This window comes from Erithacus rubecula (genome assembly GCF_903797595.1).
Source record: "Erithacus rubecula genome assembly, chromosome: 3".
NCBI classification, from domain to species: Eukaryota; Metazoa; Chordata; class Aves; order Passeriformes; family Muscicapidae; genus Erithacus; species Erithacus rubecula.
Window position 1 is genome coordinate 59,505,975 of NC_136689.1, and position 24,023 is coordinate 59,529,997.

The window sequence follows — 24,023 nt, forward strand, 5'->3', positions numbered from 1 at the left end:
TGTCCTACACAGAGCAGGCACCATGAAGTTCCACTTAGTCAAATATTTTTTTAAGCATTCAACATATAATATTTTTAAAGCTTTCAACATATACACACACACACCACAGGAATACTCCTACCATGCATTAGCATTATGAAAGCATCAGCAGCTTCAGGAGCTGTTACCAACGATGTAAACTCATGAAAACAAAGGGTTACATTTCATCTGATCATACACTAATTTAATCTTGTACTATACATCTATATCATTTATTAAAATATTCCAATCAACAGTCCTGTTATGTACAGTATTTTACTTCACTTGGATAATGGAAGTTCACAGTTAGACTCTTCATAAAACACAATGAAAAAGAGCTTCACATTCTTCTCGATGATTCCAAAATTCATGAAATAATGAAGCATTTTTAAGTAAATTAAGGAAATACAAGTAAAAGCTCTTATTTTTATAGCTGGCTTTTACCAAAGTAAGCCATTATCATATGCTATGATCTCTGCCAACTTGATTCTCCTTGAGTTGTAATTTTATTGTCACAGAAGGGTTACAGTTGGAAAGGACCTCTGGAGACCACTCTGTCCAACCCTCTCACTCAAGGAGAGCCACTGAGAGCCAGTTCCCCAGGACCATGCCCACAGTATTTGAATACAGCCAGGGATGCAGTCTCTACCACCTCCCTCAGTAACCTGAGCCAGTGCCTGGTCATCCTCAAATGTGTTTCCTGGTGTTTAGAGGGAAACTCCTGTTCGTTTTTGTGCCTTGCCTCTGGTCCTGCCTGTGGGCACCACTGAACAGAGTCTGTCTCACTCCTCTTTGCACCCTCTCTTCAGGTATTTTTATACTTTGATGTGATCACCCTCCTTGAGCCTTCTCAGGTTCTCCCATGTGGAGAAATGATCCAGTCTCAGTCTCTTAACCATCTCTGTTTGACTCTCTCCAGCCTGTCAACGCCTCTTTAAAAATGGAGAGCTGGTTTTTGTCCATTTTTTTTCCAACAAAACTTCAGAAATCCTGCATTCTATTGCCTTTTGGGAAATCCCTGATGGAATTGGCACTATGTATGGAGTTCAGCAGCTCACTTTCTCCTTCTAATTCAAATCACTTTTAGTAAGCTAGAAAGGAACAAAAATCTTTCCAAAAATTCACACTTTTTAAAGTTTAAATGTTCATTAACATTCCCATTCCTAACATTTCCAGCATTATATCAATGTTTAAAATGCAATCTAAAAATCCATTCAGTGAAAATCATTATTTTAACAGCTGCTACTAGATTATTTGCACTCATTCTAGTCATTTACCATTCAGTCACAGTAATCATTATTATGTTATCAAAAAAGCAGTAATATCTGAAGTCAGTATAAATATTACAAAGCCCATTTTTGTAGAGGAAGGGCATGCTGACCCAGGTTATCATCTTACTCCCTTAAGAACAAATAAAATTCAGGGAAAAGCAGATTGGGATCTGAAGTACCATTGTAAAAATCATGAAGCATCCCCATTTCTAACATATTGTCATGAACACCATGATGTTTCTGGGAAAACAGTTTGGCTTATTAAATAAAAAATATATACTGAATGTATTTCTTCTTTGTCTGTATGGCAAAGTAGGTTGTATCCCCCAAAAATAAGTTAAGGACAAGCTGGGAAAAATTGTGTTTGGGAGTACATAAAAACACAGGTTTCACTCGTGAAAGCATTCAAAGCAACATGAAATATTAAAGGCTGCAAACCACAAGATCTAGAAGCTTTACACCACACTATACAGTCCTATGATAGAAGCTTTTTTTACTTTTAAAAATTTGCACTGCTTTAAATTTTCATGCTGTAGTTAAAAAATCATATTCCAGCATTAAAGTTACTGACAGTGTCTTGTGGACTAGATACTTGTTTATGTTAAAAGTACAGACAATTAAACTAAACCTTGCAATTTAAAGCTTCATGGAACAGTAATTTTTATGGCCTGATAAGTAATGGAGACAAACTTAGGTAACCCAGAAAGACTCAGACAAATATATTTATTTAACAGCAAATGTTTACTGGTCAGGCTGCAGAAACAATACTGGGTTTTTTCCCTCTGTCACTACAAAGTACTAAGAGTACACACACAAACAAAACCAGAGAGAACAAGGAACACATTTACAAAAGAACATTAAACCAGAAGATAATTTATCTGTCCTGCTGAGAAGAGCTCAGGGAGCTAAGCCAAAACACCGGAAAAGAAGAAAATACCACAGAACTAAACAAAAGAAAGTAGAAGTGCAGCACTCAATTAAGATAATGCAGGAGCTTTATACAATACTCCACACCAACTTTCACTGATGAAATGATTTCTTGAAGTCTCCTCTTGATCATTTACCTATGAAACCAACATCCCACACAGTTCCTGACAGAAAACATCTCTGAAATTATCACTTACACAAAGCATACATGACACAGTATAGCACTGCCCAAACATTCAGATGGAGCACAAAGCCAAGTGGTAGATTGGAAAAGGACACACTAGCAGCACTTGTGCTGATGCTGACATGCTTCAGACTAGCTGCAGTTAGTTCAGGTGTGATGCTTACCTTTAATAGTTTCCTCCACAACTTCTACTACACGATCTATCTGCTGAACCTAAAAAAAGTCAGAAGGTAAATACCTAAGTAGTCAACCACTGGACATACTTTCATATTAACTATTCTTTCATGAGTGTCTTCTTCTGGATTAAGAGGGAGTAAAGGATTTTGGGCTGTGATAATATTTAATGGCCATTATATACTGTCTGTAACAAAGACAACAAATTTATGTTTTAGTGTTACATTTGCCAAAAGTCACCAATAATCATAAATTGCTCAATTATTTCTTAATAGATGTATTAGTCTTTATTTAAAATCAATGGCCAACACACTGTAGAGATTTTGGCATATAAAGTAAAAGGAATCAACATTAACACTTCAAAATTAAACACTCAGGAATTCTTGAAGCTGAGATTCTTTCCAGAGCTTTCATCCAAACCACCTATTCTGTTCAATTCTACTACAGATATTTACACACTTGTCACACTTAAGTTAGTTTGCCATTTTTCCACAAAATTCCTTTTTAAACACTGTTTCTCTAAGCTGTACATTATATGAACCAGATTTCAGTGTGATTTTAGCAGTCTTTTCCATGGAGTTTCTTTTCCAGCTTGTTTCCAAAATAAGCAAAAAAGCACAAGTTCCAGAGGCTTCAAAAGAAGAACCTGGAACTTGGATCCCTGGTATCAAAGCCATTAAGTCTCTCTGCCCTAAACCACTGATTTGTAATTTCCTGCAAATACAAGACAGGACAATCTTGCCTTCTTCACATTCATTTTTCCAATCTGTCTAACAGAAGTTGAAAAAAAGCTCACCTATAGTTGGAATATGATTTTAATTTCCCAACTGAAGTCAGTGGGAGTCAGTTCCTTCCCTTGTCTGGGTGTTGGATCAAATCCATGCAAAAGTATTTTTCTTTTCTTTTTTTTTTTTCTTTCTTTTCTCTCTAACCTTTTGAAATACAGCCTTTCAAAACACCATTTTAGATTTTTTAATACAGTACATTACTTATGACTTCTAGAAATTAAGTTATAGTAGTGCTAATATCTGCATTTTAATAATTTTATTGAAAAATAAATATATTTAAATAATTTTCTGAATCACAAACATTCACACTATAGACATACTGACATATCTAGCAATCAGCTTGCAAAGACACATAAGAAGACTCATGGAAAACATGTATATTTATATACTTGTGTACATATCCATTTTGGGTATAGTTTTAAAAATTATAACTCAAGATACTTAACACATACACTTTCTACTAAATGTTTAAGAGATATATAGAAAAAATCCACTTGAAAATAGAAGAGAACACATCTAAAACTACACTACAAAAGGGAGCAAAGTCTGTGCTATATCACCTAAAACATTATTGCTATGTCTCAGTACTAGACTAAGTTCATAACCATTTTAATAATTTAAAATATGAGAAATATGGGTGGGTCATAACCTGAGCCACCAATTACTTTCTGCATTGTGCATCTGAGGAATTTTTGCATTGCTCCAAATCCCCTGTTGAATAAAAATAGAAAAAAACCCCACCAATCATTATATTGCATCTTCATTTTATTGGATAAATTAAATTATTCTCAATATGTCTGTCAAGAAGATGGCTCATGTAAGTAATTAAAATTATAGGTCTGAGAGATAATGAGATCTGCACCTAGAAATGGATGTTTGTTCTGCCTTACATGTTATTTCCCACATTAAATATTTTTCATTTGAAATTATTGGAAATTATTTGGCTAAAACCCCAAGTGCTCAAGAAGAAGATGTAGAATGCTTACAGTCTGCAGTTATGAAGACAAAAGCACCTTAGAAAATGTGAGGTGAATCTATAGTGAGAGGAGAGAAAGGTTTAGAACATTCTTATTTGGAAAAAAACGGGGGAATGAAAAAATCACATATGAAGGAAAATGACACCATTCCTCAACATTTGAGTGTCTCAATAAAACAACCCATGAGGACTGACAGCAGGACAGCACTGCTGGGTGTGGTTAGTGCACCCCACTTGGCTCCACAGATCTTGTAGGACCTCGTTTCCAGCATGGCTAAGTACATTTTGGATTTAATGTGCACTTCAAATGGCTCTCCATTAGGATGTGAACAGAACAAGAGCTGCAGACAGAACAGAGTTGACAACTGAGTAGAACTACAGAGAAAGAAAAAAAACAAAACAAACAAAACAAAACTCAAAACACTCAACCGCCACAAATCAGGGCTGATGCAGAAATCTGAGCTGAGATTGACATGGGCCAAGAGCACAGGCAAGGCTCAGAAAGCCATGAAAGAGTGGCCAAAGCAGGAAACTGTCTGAAGAAAAAGCAAGGACAAAGAGAGTTTTATCAAAGCATGAAGGCTGAGTTGAAGCAAAGGCCAGGGACAATCTTTGACCCTTCCTGGTGGGATCAGAGCTAGGCCTAAGTACAGCTCAGCAATCATTTGTACCCATAATAACCCAGCACTACCAAGCCCCCCTTAAACCCTGTCCCTAAGCACCACATCTACGTGACTTCAAATACCTCCAGGGATGGTGACTCAACCATTTCCCTGAGCAGTCTGGTCCAATGCATGACCACCCTTTACACAAAGAAATTTTTCCTAAGATCCAATATGAACACCCTAGGAGTGAGCATACATACCTACACATGGCTACTTGAAGTAAAACAATCTTTTTTTCTCATCTAGGAAAAACCCTACACTTTGATATAGTTAAGAAACAAAATAGTCACTACATAGATAAAATCATCTTAGGTAATTAGAACATGCTATTTATAATCCTGAAGATTTTAACTCCAGTTCATCAATTCTGTTTCATCTCACCTTGTTTAGGGATCTCTGCCAAATGCTGGAAATTAAAAGACTACTCAGCCTATCCCCTCTCTAAAGCCAATAAAAGAAAAATACATGGCTTCAAAAAGCACTTCAGGTCTTCTAAAAATCTGAATTATTTTAGAGATAATTATCTTCATTGACCATAAAGAGAGCTGAGCAAAACAGACTCTCAAATTACAGCACTTAGGCAAGGTAAATCTAGGGCTTAATACATAACTTCAAAAGGCATGTGACTAGCCACCCTGGCTTCAGAGGGATAACATCTATGTTTTAAGACCTTTGCTGACAATACTGACCATAGTAATGGGCATTATTCTGGATTAGGAATGTATTCTGAGAGGAAGATCTACATGAACTTTAAAGGGAAGGAGACAACCCCAGAGAAGCAAATAACAACTGATTTTCATTGCTAAACACTGACACAGTTGAAGGACAATTAATTGATTTATAGGATAGTACATAACTGCTGTAGAAATGAACATTTTCTATTGGCACATCCAATTTTCAGTTTAAAATCAGGTAACTGATTTTCTGACTCTTTTATGACTTTCCAGGTTCAAGTGTCCTGTCTGAATATCAACATGGGAATTCATCAGCTAAGATTTACATGAAATGATTCTTAGGCATAAATTACAGAAAGAATTCTGTTCACCTGATCCCAGGTTTACAGCATGCTTTCCAAGAACTTCTGCTAATTCAAGTAATTCAGAGTAAAATTCCATCAAATTTAACTTTCATTAAGTACATATTGGATATTTGCATTTATGCAAGGCTCTGTTTTAAGGGCAGCAGACAGGCTTGCAATCTTGAATGTAGTCTGGCCTTATAAACACTGTAAGGTAGGCAAGTATCACTATCTGTTTTGCAAACATCATCAAAACTTTAATGAACTGAAGCACAGAAATACCATACAATTTATCTTCTTCATTTATGAGGCCAAGACAGTAGGGATGTACTTGGCATCTTGGTAATGTTCCAGTGATTTCCTTTCACAATGGCATTGCTAAGGCTCTACTAACTGGAGCATTTCACAAATGAAAGAATAAGGTACATTAAACTTAAAAGTGTATACCAATTACAGATGTAGAGCTTGAGAAATAAAGTGCCTGTTTTTTCTAATGCACTTAGTATTTTTTTATGCTGCACCATCTATTTTATAGCAGTGCTGCTAGTGTTACGTGCTGCTGCTGGGAGTGTTCAGCACTCCCACTAATCACATTCCAGAGTTTCAAAGTGGATATGAAAAGAAGCTTGCCTTATACAGTAAAACAGCCAGGGGAAAGGGTGAGTTGGAGGTCAGGAGAATGTAAGGAGCCTTGGCAGAGGGATTTTCATGGCTATGTATTTCTCCTGGAAGCAGTGGCTTCAGGCTCACCTTGGCTAAAGAGCTTGCAGTACCCCACCATGCACGGGACCTGCACCTTCTGACAGAGAGCAGCAGCAAAGGGGGGTTACAGCCTCCTAGAGCAGCAACACTGGATTGCTTGTCTGGGTTTGTGCAGATGAAACAATAAGCTGAGATTCATCTCTTGGGTGATGGGTGTATGGCAGAAGGTGACAGGTCTTTGATGCTGTTATATGGGGAAAGACCAAGAAGGAAGAAGAATTGGAGTTCTCATTCAGGATTCACTCACCTATGGAGCTATTGCATGCTTTTAATGGAATATATATGTGGATTAGGCCCCACACTTTCAGTCTGCACACAAGTTTGATGATTTCAAAGCATGGATACATAGGCCTTGTGAATCCTCTAAGACCTATAAACCTCCAGCAACCTGACCAGGGGCTCCAACACATAGCATCATTTGGAGATCAAGCACCTTAAATCTCCAGGAAATGTCAATGAAATAAGATATCTCCTTCCAACGGCTCAGCTATCACCAGCAATAAGGGTTTTGCATGTTCTGTATGCAGCTCAGGAAGTGAGAAAACACTGCAATTACTTACATTGACTCACAAGTCCCAAAGCAACCTGTTGGCTAAATCTTTCATTCCCTCTTGTCCCTCCTTCTCCTTCCCTATAATCTCCTCAAAACAATCAGCACAGTCACACATCTACTTTTCAGCAACTAGAAATGAAAAGTGAGGGATAACTCTCCATAGGAGTTGATGTCTCTGTGTGCACTTTACATGCTCTTCTGTTTGAAGTGAGTACAGCACAAACACAAAGCAGTAAGCTTTGGAAATCACCTGAGGGTTTCTGGCTCTCAGCCTCTGTAATATGCATCATTATGTGCTTCAGGTACTTTACACCCTTGGCAGGTTTATTACTGCCTAGAATTTCCCTGTTCCAGAAAAGAGCTCCTTCACCTTCCCATGTGATGTTATGGTTTGCCTTACACACAGCCTACAACAACCCACATGATGTTGACAAAGTTGCAATTACTTTAAAGAAACACAAAAGCACAGGAACATCATCACAAATGGTGAGAAGAATATGAAGTTGCCCTTCCTTTCCTTCTGCCCAAATCAGGCAATAAATAAAGTTCAGTCCTGTATTTTTCAAATGCAGACCAAAACAAGCTCTCATTTACTAGAATTTCTCTGGTAGTTACAACACAGCTTCCTCCTCCATCCTAACAAGAGGAGCGGAAGAGTCTCTGACATGCTGTCTTTAGAAAGCCACCCCAAGGGAGTTATAATTGCTGGTAAATAAACACATACTCGGTCAACATGGTTCTTTAAAATAAATATTGAAAAGGAGAAAAAATCTGAGCAGAGAGAAGAAAATATCAGAACTTATATAAGCAACAATAAATCAACTATGTCTCTCAGCCAAGTTGAAGATGAGACCAACATGGCAATAAAGAAAGATTTCCAAAACTGTACCCTCAATGCTTAAAATTTTAAAGTAGAATCAATATCTTATTGCCAACAGAACATTTTTTGTTTCTCAATTCTGCAGAAACTGCCTTTCAAAAATATTTTGCAATAGTAAGATAACAAGTCTTGTCCTTTAAATACAGTCACTCTCTCACACTCATTCTTTGTAAAATGAGAAGAAAATAATAAATGTACAAACTGAAAACATGGACAATATGTGCTCTTAGCTTTGTTTTTGTTAATAGCTTTGCCTCAAGTTTAAGACCTTTCTGAGCTCAGAGATCTCTTATTTAAAGCACAGTAAATTTTACCACAGCAATGATAGCTAGAGGACAGTGTCCTTATTGCAGACTACATTTCAGTATTTTCAGGTCAAGTTACAAAGTATTTAGGAACACTGCATTAACACCTAATTCATCTCCTAACAGAAATCTTCCTGTAAAAAATAGAAAACTACTAATATTTTTCATTAGACAGTGGCTTTAGGTAGACAAATGAAGATGATGAGAAGAAGTTAATTTTCAGAAATTACATGTTACCTAAAAAAAAACTTTTAAAAAGAGGGGACAAATGTAAAAAAAAGAAACCTAACTTCTCAATTTTAATATGTTAAATTCATCAAAATTGAAACATCAAATTGCAATCTTGGTCCAAGGATAGTGACCTGCTCATTTCTTTCCCCTCTATCTACATATGTGTAGGTATTATACTCACTATAACAACCAATTATGGAGCAATAACTCTGTGGCCTCTGAGCAAAGAGGAAATCCATTCACCCATTTTACTTTTCCCTTTTCCAAAGGTGATTCAATAATACAATAGCATCACATCCCAAAGAATACTGAGAACAATTTATTACTGAAGTCAAAGCTCTGTGGTTTCATTTTCAAGGTAAAGCTTGGTAACTGTTTAACAAATCAGTCACCGTGGATTTAACTCTTCAGACTGCCTCAAATTTAAACAAAATCATCAATGCTATTTTCCATTCTGCTTAATAGTGTGAAGTAAAAAAACAACCACCAAACCCTCAGCTGTGTCTGTGTAATTCATATCCTCTAGTCCCCTACATTTCTTCCACCAATTTTAACAAAGGTCTTAAGGGTTGTCTTCAAGCAAATAAACTGTGGTGTTTTTAAGAACATGGTAATTGATACCTTCATCCTGGATGAAGCCTGGAAATTTTCAGGCAACAAAGGGCACTGGAAGTCAGCTCCAACAGCAGCATCCTTTTTTTTTCTCCCCTCATGCCATAGCCAAATCAAATCACCCTTGACTGAAGGAAGGTTTAAATGTTGTGTAACGCAAAAAAATAAACAGGAGGAGGACATGGCAGGAAGCTTCTCTGCTGCTTTTTCCAAGAGAAAGGCAAGAGAGTCTAGGTATTGACCTATGGAAAACATTTATGAAAATCTTTGATTTCTAAAGATACATACCCCTATAATACTCAAGCCTTTCAGGTACTCCTGGCGAGGTTGGGCTTGGGGTACACAGCCTGCCAGAACAACTTTCTTCTTCCCTTCTTGGGCTTTCCTAGAGAAGGACAAACAGTGTGTCAATATTGTTTATTAAATTATCATTTTCAACTTCAACACAGTCATATTATAACAACAGAAAGCAACCACAACGAGGACCTCACCAAATCAGAAGTGACTTGTGCATGTTTGAGCCTCAGAAACCAAACAAACAATGCACCAAAAGAACCCCATATGAAGCTACTGCACCTGGTTCAGTTTAAGTATGTACAGAGACCAAGACCATTGCATATCTTGGACAGAAACACAACCTTGAAAGCCCTAATCAAGTTAACTTTACTTGCCAAATAAAGAAGAAGAAAAGAGAAAAGTTTCAGAAGAGAAACTGGCCAAGAAAGATGGGACAGAGTAATTAACCTCGATTCAAGAATTACACAGAGTGCAAGGGACAGAGGACAGGATGCAGGCAGCAACCCCTAGCTCAGAACAGATATGTGGGAGTCCAGGGTTTTCCCTGGCTCCTTTGGGGGTGCAAAAACCCCCCTGGCAGACCCCTCAGAGACCCCTGAGTGCTGCCCAGGAGCTGCAGGGGCTGGATTTGGCTCCTTGGGAGAATCTGCCCACATTGAGAGAAGAGACACAGAAAATAATGATGAGTAGAGTGTAAATTAGAATGTTAGAACGTAGATAAATAGGTTTTCTTGAATGTTTATGATAAGGGACACATGGCCAAGATGGAGAATTTGAGGGGTGGACACCTTTTCCTCCTTCTTCTCCATGTCATCCATGTTGGGTGACACGTTGGCCTCTTGGATTGGTTGGGGTCAGGGCTGGACCATTTAATAAAATTGTATTGTATTGGTAAAATTTTGTAAACATGTAATACGTAATACAAACTATATAAGATAAGCCCTGCCTTGACCAGGCGGATTCCACCATGGATGCCAGGCTGAGCAGACCGCTGCTGGCCAGGCAAAGTGTCCCAGAGATAAGAAATAATAAACTGTCCTTGGAAAAAGAGAAAACTGTCTCCGGCAGTCTCTCTTCTGCGGCTTCGGGGAAAACCAGGTTTTGAACCACCTTCGTGTCCCTCTGGGGTGATCTCGGGGCAGAGGAGGAACCCCAGACTGGGACACAGATATATCTATGTAGTACCAGTCAGAACTGACCAGTTGCATCAGTCTTCTGATGTTTACTTAAAACGTTTATTTACTTTGAAATATGCAGTTACTTTAAAATGTTTAAGTATTTAAGCATATTGAGCACTTTCAAGCTTTAAGTACTTGCCTCTGGCAGTGAAACATTTGTCTGGATATTGACTTACATAATTCCTTAGCTTTAATGCTACCTTAGCATCAAGCAGGAAAACAAAACACTAAGATTGAATGGTTAACACTGTTCATTTCATTAGTAACCTTTTTACTCACTTTGAATTCAACAGCGAGTATCAAGCCAGCACTGAGTGTCTAAACTAATGGAAGACCTGCACAGAACAAGGGGTTGCATGCACAACAGTGAGATGCAAAACCTGCTAATGTTCATTAAACTTTGAACATCATCCATCAGCACATTAACCCAACACAACTGCATTGCAATGTACAAAGCACGAAAGAAGAAAAGTGCTGAATAATTTTAGATTTTTTAGGTGTAACATTATGGGTTGCTCCAAGAATGATCTTTCACAGCCGCATGTTGTATCACAACCTCCTGGCAGGCTTCTGCCAAACTGGAACCTGGAATCTTTTCTCCAGCAATGTATGAATTCATGAAGTGTTTACTGTTACGCTGGAATAGGCTAAGACACATCACAACACTTTTCAGGAAAAACACCCATATTACATAGGTACTTAGACAATTTTATACTCTTCAGCTTGCTTGAGCTGTCTCCAAGATGAATGCACTAAAGGAAGGGATGTTCAACAAGCACCTGGATGCTTAATGAGTTTTTGTCGATCTCCAGCAAAAGCAATTTTAACAAAAAAATCCCAAACCAACCCAGAGTAGTACTACAGACAGTTTCCCTGCTCAGAATTTTCGCTTCACACTTGTAATATGGACAAATCTTTTTACAATTTACAGCTCAAAGGAAAGCTCATAATAACACACAAATTGTAATAATAGAGGAGATCACAGGCCATTTTGCCAAATATTTTGTATTGGCTGCTGCACTAAAATGAGGTATTTTAAAGGAAAGAAACAAACAAAGTGAGAAATAAAAGGAAAACAGATTATGTCTGTTACTTCATATCCAGTACAAATGCAGCAAATGTCTATAAAATACTTGATTTTGTTTAAGTGAGACTTTCAGGAAATTTTCAGACAGTCACCACAAAGAACCTTGTTGGTCCTCTACCTGCACTCTAAGGGTGTAATATAAATGCAAATCTTTTCATGTCTTCCTTGATAATATTTCTGTGGGTAATGAACTAGGATAAAATGCTAATTTAGTATATTTCTTAGGCACAGAAGATAGAAACATGTCTCCAAAACCTGCAATCCCTCTCTTCTTTGAATGGTAAATATTTAAGGGTTTTGCAAAACTTCATTGGAGGTTACTGCTACATATCCAAGAAAAAATAAGAAAATAAAAATCATACTTCATGCATTACCTAAAAATGTCACATAACAGCATGTGACACTCCACTAAGTCAAAGGATAAAAATCTACTACTTATATAGTCCAACAGACTCAACCTAATGCCTGGAGGCAAGACAATAAGCCCTGTCTCCAGCAAACAAAGCACACATCCCTAGGCAACTTGGCATCTGGTATAATCTGCTGCAAGCAACAGCCCGCCCCATCTACTTGAAAACCTGTGAGCACTACAGAAGAAAAAGCTTTTATTCACCTCTTTTTATCTGAGAAAAAAAAAATAAACAAAGTTTCCCTTGACACATTAAATGGCATTTTAATGTTATTTCACAGCTTTAACATTTTGCCATATCTTCTGGGACTATAACTAGAGCTAGGGGGAAAAAGTTAAAATGAATATTCTTCGTAATAAGCATTGCCTTCATTTAACTTTAAAAAAGTTGTACAGGTCTCTACAGAGTAAAGAATTTTGTACACTGAGATTTTTTCCTTAAAATGCAATTAAGTGGGAATGACAGAATTAAATTTTCAATCACAGCCAATTTTCATTACCTTCATAATATACCACACAATACATAAAACCCACCATAAATGAAAAGCCATTGTAAGGAAATTATGATTTTTTGCCTCATTTTCAAGAAACCACTTCTCAAAATATGCATTCCAGTGGTATATTGTCACCTCCTTTTAATATTGTTTAATGAGCCCTACTCATATTAACAAAAGCCTGCAAAAATTATTCTTCAGAAATCTAGTTAGCATGAGAACTGTATTAGAAGAGTCTTTATTCTTCAAAAACATGAATAGTAAGGAGAATAATACCTCGTGGAATCTAGTAGGTGGCACGAATAAATACATCTTCTCTTTTAGAACCCTTTATATTTTTAAGTTACATGAACTTTACCTTGAACTTTCAATTTAATTGACTCATGAAACATCTAGAAATACTCTTTTTCAAAAGCTACTTGCAAGATATACATCTGAATAGAAATTTAATTAGTGCAATTCCTTTTTTTTTTTTTAAAGAAAGGAATTATTCAAGCTACTTCCTAGGCAAAGGGTGGGGAACAAAAAGCAAGTGGGAAACAACAGGGGTGTGAAGTGCTGCATACAGCAGACGACTCATATAAAATCACAGGATTTATACTCCTTTGCAGAGATAATGAAATAGGTTCCATGTATTTTTCCTTTAAAGAGCAAATTTGAGAATGCAACTGGAAAATTTCTGCCTCGCTCATGTGCATTTATTTATGTTAGGAGCCTTCCCAAACTCAAACATTTTTCTCACAATTCTATGTAATTTGTTGCATGGTTCCTCTAATTCTTATTTTTTAAGCTCCAAGAAAATATAGTCAGTAATACAACAAAGAAAGACTTCTCATCCTCCAAAAAAGCTCCCCATAAGCATTTCCTACACCAGTGCTGTGTGTATAGCAACACTGCTGGATACCATGGCAGCCAGAGCAGGACGCTGCTCCACTTCTTCATGACTCACACAGATACTCGGGTGGAACCACCAAAAGAAAAGTTAGGGACATCTCCCTGAGGTTCAAATCAAAGGAGGGCAATAAAAAAGTTAAAGCAAAGAAGATGGGCCAAGTTCAACAGAAGACAATGTGTGATATTGAAAGTAATTGCTAACTTGCTCTTTGTAGAGACAAGAGGAGCTAGACCACCACTATTTGCCAGCTCATTTCCCCTTCCATAAGCAGAGCAGCCCGCTGGATTTTTGTAAGCTGTGAGCTCTTAAGTGACTCACAGCTTTCAGGGAGCCACCATCACTCCCCACCAAGGGATCCCAGCTGCACAGGAAGGCTTAACAGGCCTCTGAAATAAAAAGCAGTCTGGTCTGCAGGGAGGAAAGCTGATAAACTACAGACTTGTCAGCATGAAACATCCAATTTGTAAAGTGCTGCTCTAGTACCAGATATGTGAAACCAAATACATTGCCTGCAAAACCCACATTTTTTTCTTCCAAAACCCATTGTTGATAGAATAAAACAATGAAGGAGTGTATAAACAATGAGCACAAGGTTGCCTGCAGCAGGACTAAGTCAAATACAAGTAAGAAAAGAAGAGTGGAATTTTTAAACAAATGTAAGAAATTAAGGAGGAAAATTCTTTACAGTGAGCTTCTTCAGTATTATATCGATATCACTTGGGAAATGCTCATAAAATAAGAACTATTTCTAATGCTAAAGTACAACAGGAACTAACTTGGTTATCTGAAATGAAAAAGTAATTATTTCAATCTGAATCCTACTAGGAAGATGACAACTGGCCATCCAGGAGCTCTTCCCACCAAATGCAGCACTCACGTCCTTGTTGAACCTGCACAAAGTTGGCAACTTCCCCTTAAGATGTGTATACTTAAATTTAATTGTGCAATGCATCATTGTAGTCTTTTCATACCATTCTCATGGCCTCCTATTACACAAAATCCACATCAGTCCTTATTAGGTGTTTTTAAAAGGTGTAAAGCCATAAACAAAGGGGAGTCTAGAAGTGCTCAAAGAAATATCAATATACATTAAAAAGTTCTGCCACAGCAGCTCTAGCTAAATACAGTATTAGTGGGGTATATGATGAGATCAGGCTGCCAATGGTTATAAAAAGTAAAACTCAGGAGATACTACTTCCCAGGCTGTAGAAATGGTGCTGTGATGTCTCTGGGGAAAAAGAAATGCTATTTGGCTGAAGATGCAAATATGTGAAAGATCTTCCAACTCTGTCATCTGCTGAATTAATCAGCAGAAAGCCGTAAGTTTTAAAGAGAGCATAACATCCACAAAATGAAAATATGGTGCCTGTATAGCATTTGGAATACATTTGTGAAAATCCTTGAAATCACAGAGCTATTTTCTGTTTGAAAAACTACCAATGGTAAGCTGAACCGTGGCTTTGCAGGCTTTGAGCTAACGTAATGTCTCATTAGTACCCAAAGGCTCGCTTCCCATCCTCCCTGTCTGCTGTTGTTGCTCTTACCTTTCTCCAACTTCAACACCCCCTCTTTCTCACTTCTGGCCATCTGGTATCACTCCTCCTCTGCTCCAAGCTCTGCAGCTCACTGGGCCCTTCCACAGCCCCGTTTAACTCACTGATATAGGAGAAATTTATTGAGCCAACACTGAGGGGGTTTAACCATTCTGCTCCATTCAGTTAGAGAAAGGATGCAGCAGAACTGAAACAGAGGGAAAATGAAAGCTGTAGGGAAGGAGACAGAAAAGGAGAAGGACACAGGAAGTTGTTTTATCTGTGGTGAGCTTAACAAGTCTCATGAAACCTTTGAGGTCACTATATGCTGAGCAGAGTGGGTGAGTAAGAAGCAAAAAAAGGTGCTAGAAACTCATAAATGTTCTGCTTTCAAAGTTAGGGACTGCCCCATAGACAAAGGCTTGTGGAAAATCTGATAAAAGCCTGTCAACATTATTAATCAAAGCAGAACCACTCAAGAGTCTGCTTAAGCATGTCAGCTTTTTTGTGTACTTCCACAGCCCCCAAAGAATTACCATAATTTATCTGTGAGGCATGTGAAGATGTAAAGTTCACTTGAGGATGCTTATGCTGATTATTGGAGTCTACTGAACTGCTCTTGGAGGACCAGTCTCTAGAAAAGCACCCATCTCACTGCCAAGCTGCATCTGCCAAACTTGTCAAATAGCATTTCCTGTGGCAAACATGGTAATATGCAAATATTCCAGGGCAAAAATAAGTTGCATGTTCTCCTCCTGACAAAAGCGAGCATGTCTTCTCTGAAAATACTTCAAAAAGATAAAAATGTTTGCTCTGTCAAGCTCCAAACTGAGGTTGTAAAGACATGCTACAAACAAAAATCAATAAATAAAAGCATAAAAATATCCTTCCCTCAGAGAGTTTTTTTTTCTTTTTTGTAGCAGGTGAAATGTCAGCTCTGAGAATAACCCCAAGACTCACATGCTACATCCCAAATGCTACTCCTGAGTTTCTGAAATGAATGGAAACTTGTTTTTACCCAACTACCTGGCATGCAAGTGAAGTGATTGCAGTTTTGTCTGCAAAAGACAATCTGAATTGAAACTCTAGACCCAGTCAAATTGGTGCCTGAGTTTTACTCAAATTTTCTGTAAATGTAACTTTATAGGCAGCAATTAAAGATGCAACAGCTATTCCTGGGCAGTCTGTGCACAAATATAGCATGGTAGTGGTAATGATGGTCTTCCCACAAAGCCTTTCAAATTAATAGCTCAAAGATTTTATCAAACTGAAAAATTAGAACAGAATGTGTTCAGGAAGAAGAAGAGATGAAGGAAAAAAATCTTCAGTGTCACCTTGGGCCTGGCTGGTAATTTTTGCAGCCCCAAGCAAGACTGAATGCCTTGACCAACATGAGAGAGAAACTTCCAGGATGCCTTTTGGTCAGGCAAAAATGGTTACATGCCAGTTTCTGTCCCTGCAGATGATCAGGAAAACAGATTTTTTTAAAATCAATATATCATAACTTTAAAGCAAATCTGCAAAACCCATAATTAGAAGTTATCAGCCTTACAACTGTTCTTAAAAGGAAAGTGTAATTAATGACAATCTGCTCCTTAAAAAAAATTCATCTTGGCTGCTGGCAGAGAGAAATTTTTTGCTTGTTGGCTAAAAAGCATATATATTTTAAATTTTAATTTTTTTTTTCTTGTAATTGCAAAGTTGTTAGTTTTGATATTTTTTTTTCCTTTTTCTGTTATTGAGTAGACTGAAGGACCTTGTCATGCAACAGAAAATACTAGAAATAGCATTTGTCCTCCCAAGACTGTTGAGCAGACTGGGGCCCAGCAATCTGCTCAGGGGGTGCCAAGACACCCACTCAGTGGTTCAAACCTCCCCCAGCTCTTGTCAAGTGAACAGCACAGTCTGCCAGGACTTGTTCAGACACTGACAAACCTTCACTGCCTAATGCAGGTGACATACGTGCTGTGTAGAAGGCATTCACCAGAACGTTGAGAGAAGATTTCTTTCTGCAGTATTTTGCAAGTGTTTAGGCTCCCACCATTCTTCAGATAAAACAATCTAGTATTTGCCTTTGCTGCTCTGCAGATCTGGGGTTTATGAGTTCTGGTTTCAAGCACACTGTTGGTAGGATACACTACTACATTCCTCATTTCCCTTCCTTCCTCCCTCCTTTCAGTGCTCATCTTTATCTCTGCTGACAGCACGAGCAGCCTCAGCTTCTCTGAGGCACAGAGTACCAGGTACACTGAAGTTCTGCCCACTCAGTCCTGAAAAGCAGAGGCTGCTGGATGCCAAACCACCAGGGAACTGCTGCAGGTGGCAGGAACTGGAATTACCCTTAAAAGAAATTATCAGTTTCTGAACATCCTTGAATATTTATATCCTTTAGCACAGAGGTGACAAGTTGTAGTAGGATTGTAAAAATACTTCATTGTCTTTCTAAATCAACAGTTTCATGCTAGCCTTTCTACAGCAAGAATCTGAGAAGTGACAATGGTGGGTTTTCAGAAGCAGAAATACCTCCAAAGCTCTAGCAGCAATTTTGTCTTTTTGCCTTCTGACACTACTTTCCTTCTTTAAATGCAAGCATTTTAACTTCTCTACTACATCAAAAAAGCAAGACTTCATGCTCCCCCTTCAAAAAAGAAAACTTAACCCTGTTCTGAATTTATTTTTACATATCTAGATGGACTGTCTCAAAAACACTGGAGGGAAATCTCATACAAATTCACTCAGAAAGTGACACTAAACTTATGCCAGATTAAAGAAATGGAAGTCAAAATCATAACAGTGAACTTTTATATAACCACACAGCTCTTATGCTATTCTTTCAAGATATATTCCTGTAGGAATAAGAATATTCTATCATAGTATTTTAGCGAATCTCCCCTTTATATTTAGTTAACTGGCAATTTATTCAACTTCCCAGTCTTACCCACCTCTTAGTTCTATTCATCTCTTAAAAAAAAAAAAAAAAAAAAAAAAGAAAAAAGAAATGTAGTTGAGGGCACAGAATGATGATTGTAATTAATGTGTGAAATACTACACTGCCTCTCAGGTTCAAAGTACAGGCAGGCTTCAAGTTACATGTATGCATGGCCAGTGGTTGTAATAGAAAACCCTGTTGATACAATGACTAAAAAATGAAATTAGTGTTGAATGAAAATTAAATAATCCATTCCCCTCTGCCCCCCAGAGGTATAGCATGCTTCTCACTAACAGGCTACCTATAAAATTTTAAAATTATTTTTTCTAGAAGCTGTTATTAGTACTTCTCCAGGATTTTTGCTAAATATTACACACCAGGAGTCTTTTTCCATAGGGTAAGGATGGTGAAAATCCAGCAAAAGAAATCAAAATTTACATGGGCTAAACACAGAGCAGTACATGATACCAATAGTGTGTTTTACCAAGTCATCAGAACCAAACACCTGCACAATTCCACAGTGTGTCTGACATGGATCATTCTGATGAAAAATTGAGGATAACAAAGGAACTAACTGCCAACTCATTTTTTTCTTGGACTCCTCCAGGGCAGCTGAGGAAGAAAAGCACAGACCTGAAAGGCAGCCAAATTTCTGAACATCCAGGTTGGTTTTTTTTCTCAAAATCAGATGGCTACAGCTACTACATGAAAGAAACAAAAATAACTTCTTGAGAACCACTAAATATAGTTTTCATTTTATGTGAACAGAAGACTGTCAGAACTCATACAACAAAGAAAAGGAAACAAAATTCAATGAAGTAATTTTTCAGAACAGTAAGCTGCATGTTATTTTTCCCTTATGGAAATGCTATACAAGCAGCACCAGTGTGGCAAGTTTTTTGTGAAGAATTATGAAATAGATAAGGCCTATAACACAATGTGATAAAACATGAAAAAAAGCAACAAAGAACAGAGTAGAAAATTTAAAAAATAGAAAGAAAAAGAGAGAGATTTCATTCCTCAACACTGGAACCTTCATTCTGTCCAAACTGCACTGTATCACATTTTCATTAACCTTTGGGATTTTGTTTCTTTTAAAGTCTTCCAATAAAGCCCAGAAGCTCTTCCTGAACGAAATAGATAAGAACTGATCACAGGACCTGTACAACAACAGAAATTATCCACAAGCCTCCTACATGGCAGACTCATGACAGCCTGATCATTTTAGCAGTTCTCCAATTGACCTGCTCCAATTTTCTTATATCCCTCAACTGCCTCTGCTACACTCAAGACAGAGCAATCCAGGTGAAGTCCCTCCAAATAAAGAGCCATAAATGACTTCCTCTCCTGTGAATATCCTGTTCACGTTTCACTTATTGACAGCTGAGAATGATCATGAGGGTTTGCTCATGTTTCTGGGTCTTCACCATACATCCCACACACACTCTTTGCATCAGGCCATTTAGCCACCAGCCTTATCTTATAGTACATTATGAAGAGATGTCAACTAATTCTTCCTTGATATCTTTAATTTCTCATTGTTTCACACCACACCTGCAAGAATGGTAGAGATGCAAACAGCTTTCCATGGACTACATTTTGACTAACAATTTATTTGTATGGTTTCTGTATTGCTAGAACATCTTAGCTGTTTCTATGCTCACAGAAATTCATCACAATTCCTCAAAGCAACAGACTCCTACATTGCTTTAACTTTATGCTTTAGAAGGGCTTTGCACATGCAGTACAGTACAAATGGAAGAGATATTACTATTTTATTTCCTTCAGAGACCGAAGCTTTGAGTCTGTGGTTACATATATAGATTCAAAAGTGTAATCCTGGTTCTGAAAAAAAAAAAAAAAAATTTTTGTCTTTTTCTATCCAGGCATTTTAAACTACAATATCAAGAGTGACTTGAATGACAACTGCACTTCACTTTTGCTTGTAGTGCTGGAAAAACTCTCCACTCAGTTGTTGTCACTGATGTTTAAGGAGGCGAAGGGAGAAGATGCTGTTAGAAAAGTGGAAGCTCAGAAGTGCATCAAGCAGCCTAAGATGGCTTTAGAGCACTCCCACTGTGAGGGGGACTGATCAGTGTAGCTACATCTGCTCCTTGCTTACAATTTATGCAGCACTCTTCCTTCCATTCTGGTTTAGGCTATTTGATGTCTATGGCTGGGAAAATAATTCCTGGGTGGTTGCTGAGAAGAAGAGAAAAAGACAGGTCCTAGAAGTAGCTCTGAGAAATTACCAGGTTAGACATCTAAACCTAGTTAAAAATGTATTATTTAGAGAGCTAAGAATTGTAACTTCTGTCAGAGCTGAAGGGTGATTTCTCTAAGCATTTTAGCTTGCCTAAGAATGTTTCCTAAAATAACCAAGATATAATTCTAGTAGTTTTCACAATAGATGATCTTCTAGAAGTTTAATACCCACCAGGCATTTTGTAGGGATAATATAAATGTACAGGTTCATGTAAGTTTTAGGTCACATGCACATCCAAAAGGTCAGAACAATCTAAAGGATTCTAGCAACAAAACTTTTAATTTCTAGAAGACAGCAATCCAAAGTGGATTTAATATAGCACCAAGCCTGGCAGAGTTCAAGGAGCATTTGGACAATATCCTTGGGCACATGGTGTGATTTTTGTTATGGTGCTGTGCAGGGCTGGGAGGTGGATTTGATGATCCTTACAGGTCCCTTCCAACTCATCATAATCTTTGTCATTCTCTGTGTGAGAGTGAACATAAATATTAACATGTGACAACAGCAACTTCACTCCCAAAGCACTATTTCTTTTCTTCCCCTCCAAACTTTCCATAAAATTTGATTCTATCAGATTCATACCACCATCTCTGCAGTTCTCCTTTACTTGCATGTAGATGGAATATTCTATTTTTCAAGAATAAGCAGACTCTAACACTGTACAGCACTATGCATGCAGTATATAAGTAGCAGCAGTAAACCACATGTAACACTTCAACCAGGATTTCACAGCTTTGTCACCCATCCCAGTGAGCAGGAATGTCAGGACAGAGTGTTATTATTGATCTCTTTAGAGATAATAATGGATCAGAAGAGTAATGAATAATTTTTAAAGGTTACTTTGCAAGTCATAGGCAAAATGGGCTAGGTGTTTCACAGATAAAGCTTCTGTAACCATCTCTAACCATTTTCTTGGTCTTGTTTCCTATGCATGATCATCCACAGGTGAGTACAGGAAGTGGAGGCAGACTCCAGCTGCAAGTTTGTGGGGCTCCCAGACTCTCCCTGTGCAATGGATTTGTGTTTATATTAAAGCTCTAATGAAAAGGGCCCTCCTTATTAACGCTCCTGCCCTGAACTTCAGACACATAGTAAATTGACACCAAAGTTGCAACATTCATGTTTCTCTGTAACATATAAACAGTTCATAATGAAGATAATATCAACCTTTAAATACCTCTAAGAAACGTGAATTGCTTAAACAGCATTTCCTATGCAACCACCTCATATTTTTAATTCATTTCTCTTTTTCATACAACATGCATCTCTGCAGACTTCAAGACACCTCACACCAGGAAACTATACTAAATAATGCAGGGCTCTCTGCATCAAGCTCACTTAGCTCAAAACTCTACTGAATCTCACTGGAAATTGTCATCCTGTTATGAAACTCCAGAAAAGAAATCCCTTTGCTCCCATCAGCAATTTCAAAGAAATTCTGTTCTATGGCTCCCAAACACTGCACAATTTGAGAGGGTGGGAGAAGCGCTAACTGCTCAACTTATGCCTTTGAAATTTGCTCTAAAACATTTCTCACATCTTTCTTCCAAATTTTTCTAGCAACTCAAATACATTTTTCATACTCTGATTGCACTAAGTGTATAATATTTTTTCTGTGAAATACTACTTCATTAATAAACATCATGGGGTTTTTTTTCTATCATAGCTGCTATACAAAGATTCAAAGTATTAAATAGGCAATTGAGCCTTTTTTCCTGAATAGTCTGCACACAGGAAGATCTTCGCCAGTCAGCAAGCAGAATTTTGTTTTTAAAACAGGTGCCAGAGGAAGGCAGAACTTTTCTTTTGAATAAAACTCAGATTAGGAAATTGAGCACTTCACTCCCTGAAACACCTTTCAAAATCTGTCTCGTTCATCAACTTTTCACATCTCTTGTATCAGGTAACACACACCAGGTTTCCCTAGAACTCAGGGGAGCAAAGTGTGTGTTAACTTTATTTAAGATACAAAATACTATATGTGTAAGATATAGATCTACCTATATCAGCAGAAGGCAGCTTAATTCATCACTAAGGGACAGGACACATGAGCTTATATGAATATTTGTACTTCAAAATACACTACAGAATTACACAAGTGAAAAGGTAAGTCCCACACTGATATTATAACAGCAGCTCCACCTGATTTTTTAAAGGTGTCTTAGATTTAAGAGTATAAAACAGCAAGGAGCAAACATCTTAGGCTCCTAACCTGGTTTTGATAATACCCTTTAAGTAGAGCTAAATAGTGCTGAACTACTCACTTGTCTTTTGTTTTGCTCTTTTCCTGAAATTAAAGCTTTTACCCTGTTTTGTGCCCTGATCATGGGTCAAGTGCAGGCCACATCCACTCTGATGACCTTCAGAAGCCTTGAAAGCCTTCACTCCCCATGCTCTCTCCTTAAAATGTTGTTACAGCTACATTCTCCCTTCCTACTCCCATGAGCGAGCCCAAAATTGCTCTTGCTTTCCGCCTCCATTCACAATACATATCAATTTATTTCTGCCAGTATTTGCCACTTTCTGAAAAAGCTATCAGATGTTCCAGGCAAGAGTGTCTTCCCTCTGAAGGGAATTAGGCAGGCCCAGACAACACCCTACAACTAAAGCAAGGTTAACTGAAAGAGACACTGTATGACTGCATTCATCCTGCTCTGTGGAAACAGTTGTATTTAAAATAACACTGAGATGGATAAACTGTGTATCCATCCATATTAAAATGCCATCAGTATCAGAAAATCACATTGTCAATAACAGAGATACTAAATTAGAAAACACAAAGACAGACAACAAGAATTATTTGCTGCAGCAAACTTCTCCCAAACTGTGCCTCTAACAACAACTGCTTTAGAAAGTAACCCAGGAGAAAACAGAGATGAATATTTTTAAATATTCATACATTGCCTTTATCAATTTTAAAGCACAAAACCAGAGTATGTGTGGTGTTCACAATGAGTTATGACATTCAACAGGACTGCTCAAGTACATGAATAATTCGAGAGTTTGCACATAACTCTCAAAAGTTATAAATTTTAACAAGCCAACTTCTTAATTCCATGTTCTGTATTCTAAAATACGTGCATTTGACCTTGACATCAGAATAGACAATGATACTCTCCATATTTTCAACTTACATACAGTTTAATTAATATGTTACCAACCATTCTCTTGGTATTCTACATCCTGGTATTAGATAATCTGCAACACACTTACTTCATTTAATACTGCCCAATACAATGCAAAATATTTTTCTTTTTGCAAAACTGGACATAATAAAATTCTAATGCACACAATAAATATTCTAATGCACATAGCCTTCCACTTACCCTTAGAGCTCTCCACCATATATATTTCCTTAATAACATTAGTGTCTCTTTTCCAAAATTCTAAACTTTTTACCCTTCATCTTGTAACTTTTTTCCATTTTCCTGTAGGCATTTTTAAAAGCTGACTTAACATCACCCAATCAGACCTTTATTCCACATTCCTCACTCTTCTTGATTACAGAACTGTGGACTGGCTAAGGAATTGTTCTCACAAGTATCAGTGCAGTCTAAAGTCTTCTCTGACAA

At 37.5% G+C, this 24,023-nt stretch overlaps 1 protein-coding gene across 3 annotated transcripts in view; it reads right to left on the reverse strand.

Annotated features, from left to right (window-relative positions):
• Positions 1 to 24,023, reverse strand: part of CDKAL1 (CDKAL1 threonylcarbamoyladenosine tRNA methylthiotransferase) — a 369,457-nt gene that overhangs the window by 241,417 nt on the left and 104,017 nt on the right. For all 3 annotated transcript variants that reach the window (XM_079302373.1, XM_079302371.1, XM_079302372.1), the window contains 2 exons: positions 9,653 to 9,749; positions 2,565 to 2,613 (listed from right to left, as the gene is read on the reverse strand). In XM_079302373.1, the coding sequence (XP_079158499.1) occupies positions 2,565 to 2,613; positions 9,653 to 9,749 (146 nt within the window). The remainder of the gene's footprint in view (positions 1 to 2,564; positions 2,614 to 9,652; positions 9,750 to 24,023) is intronic.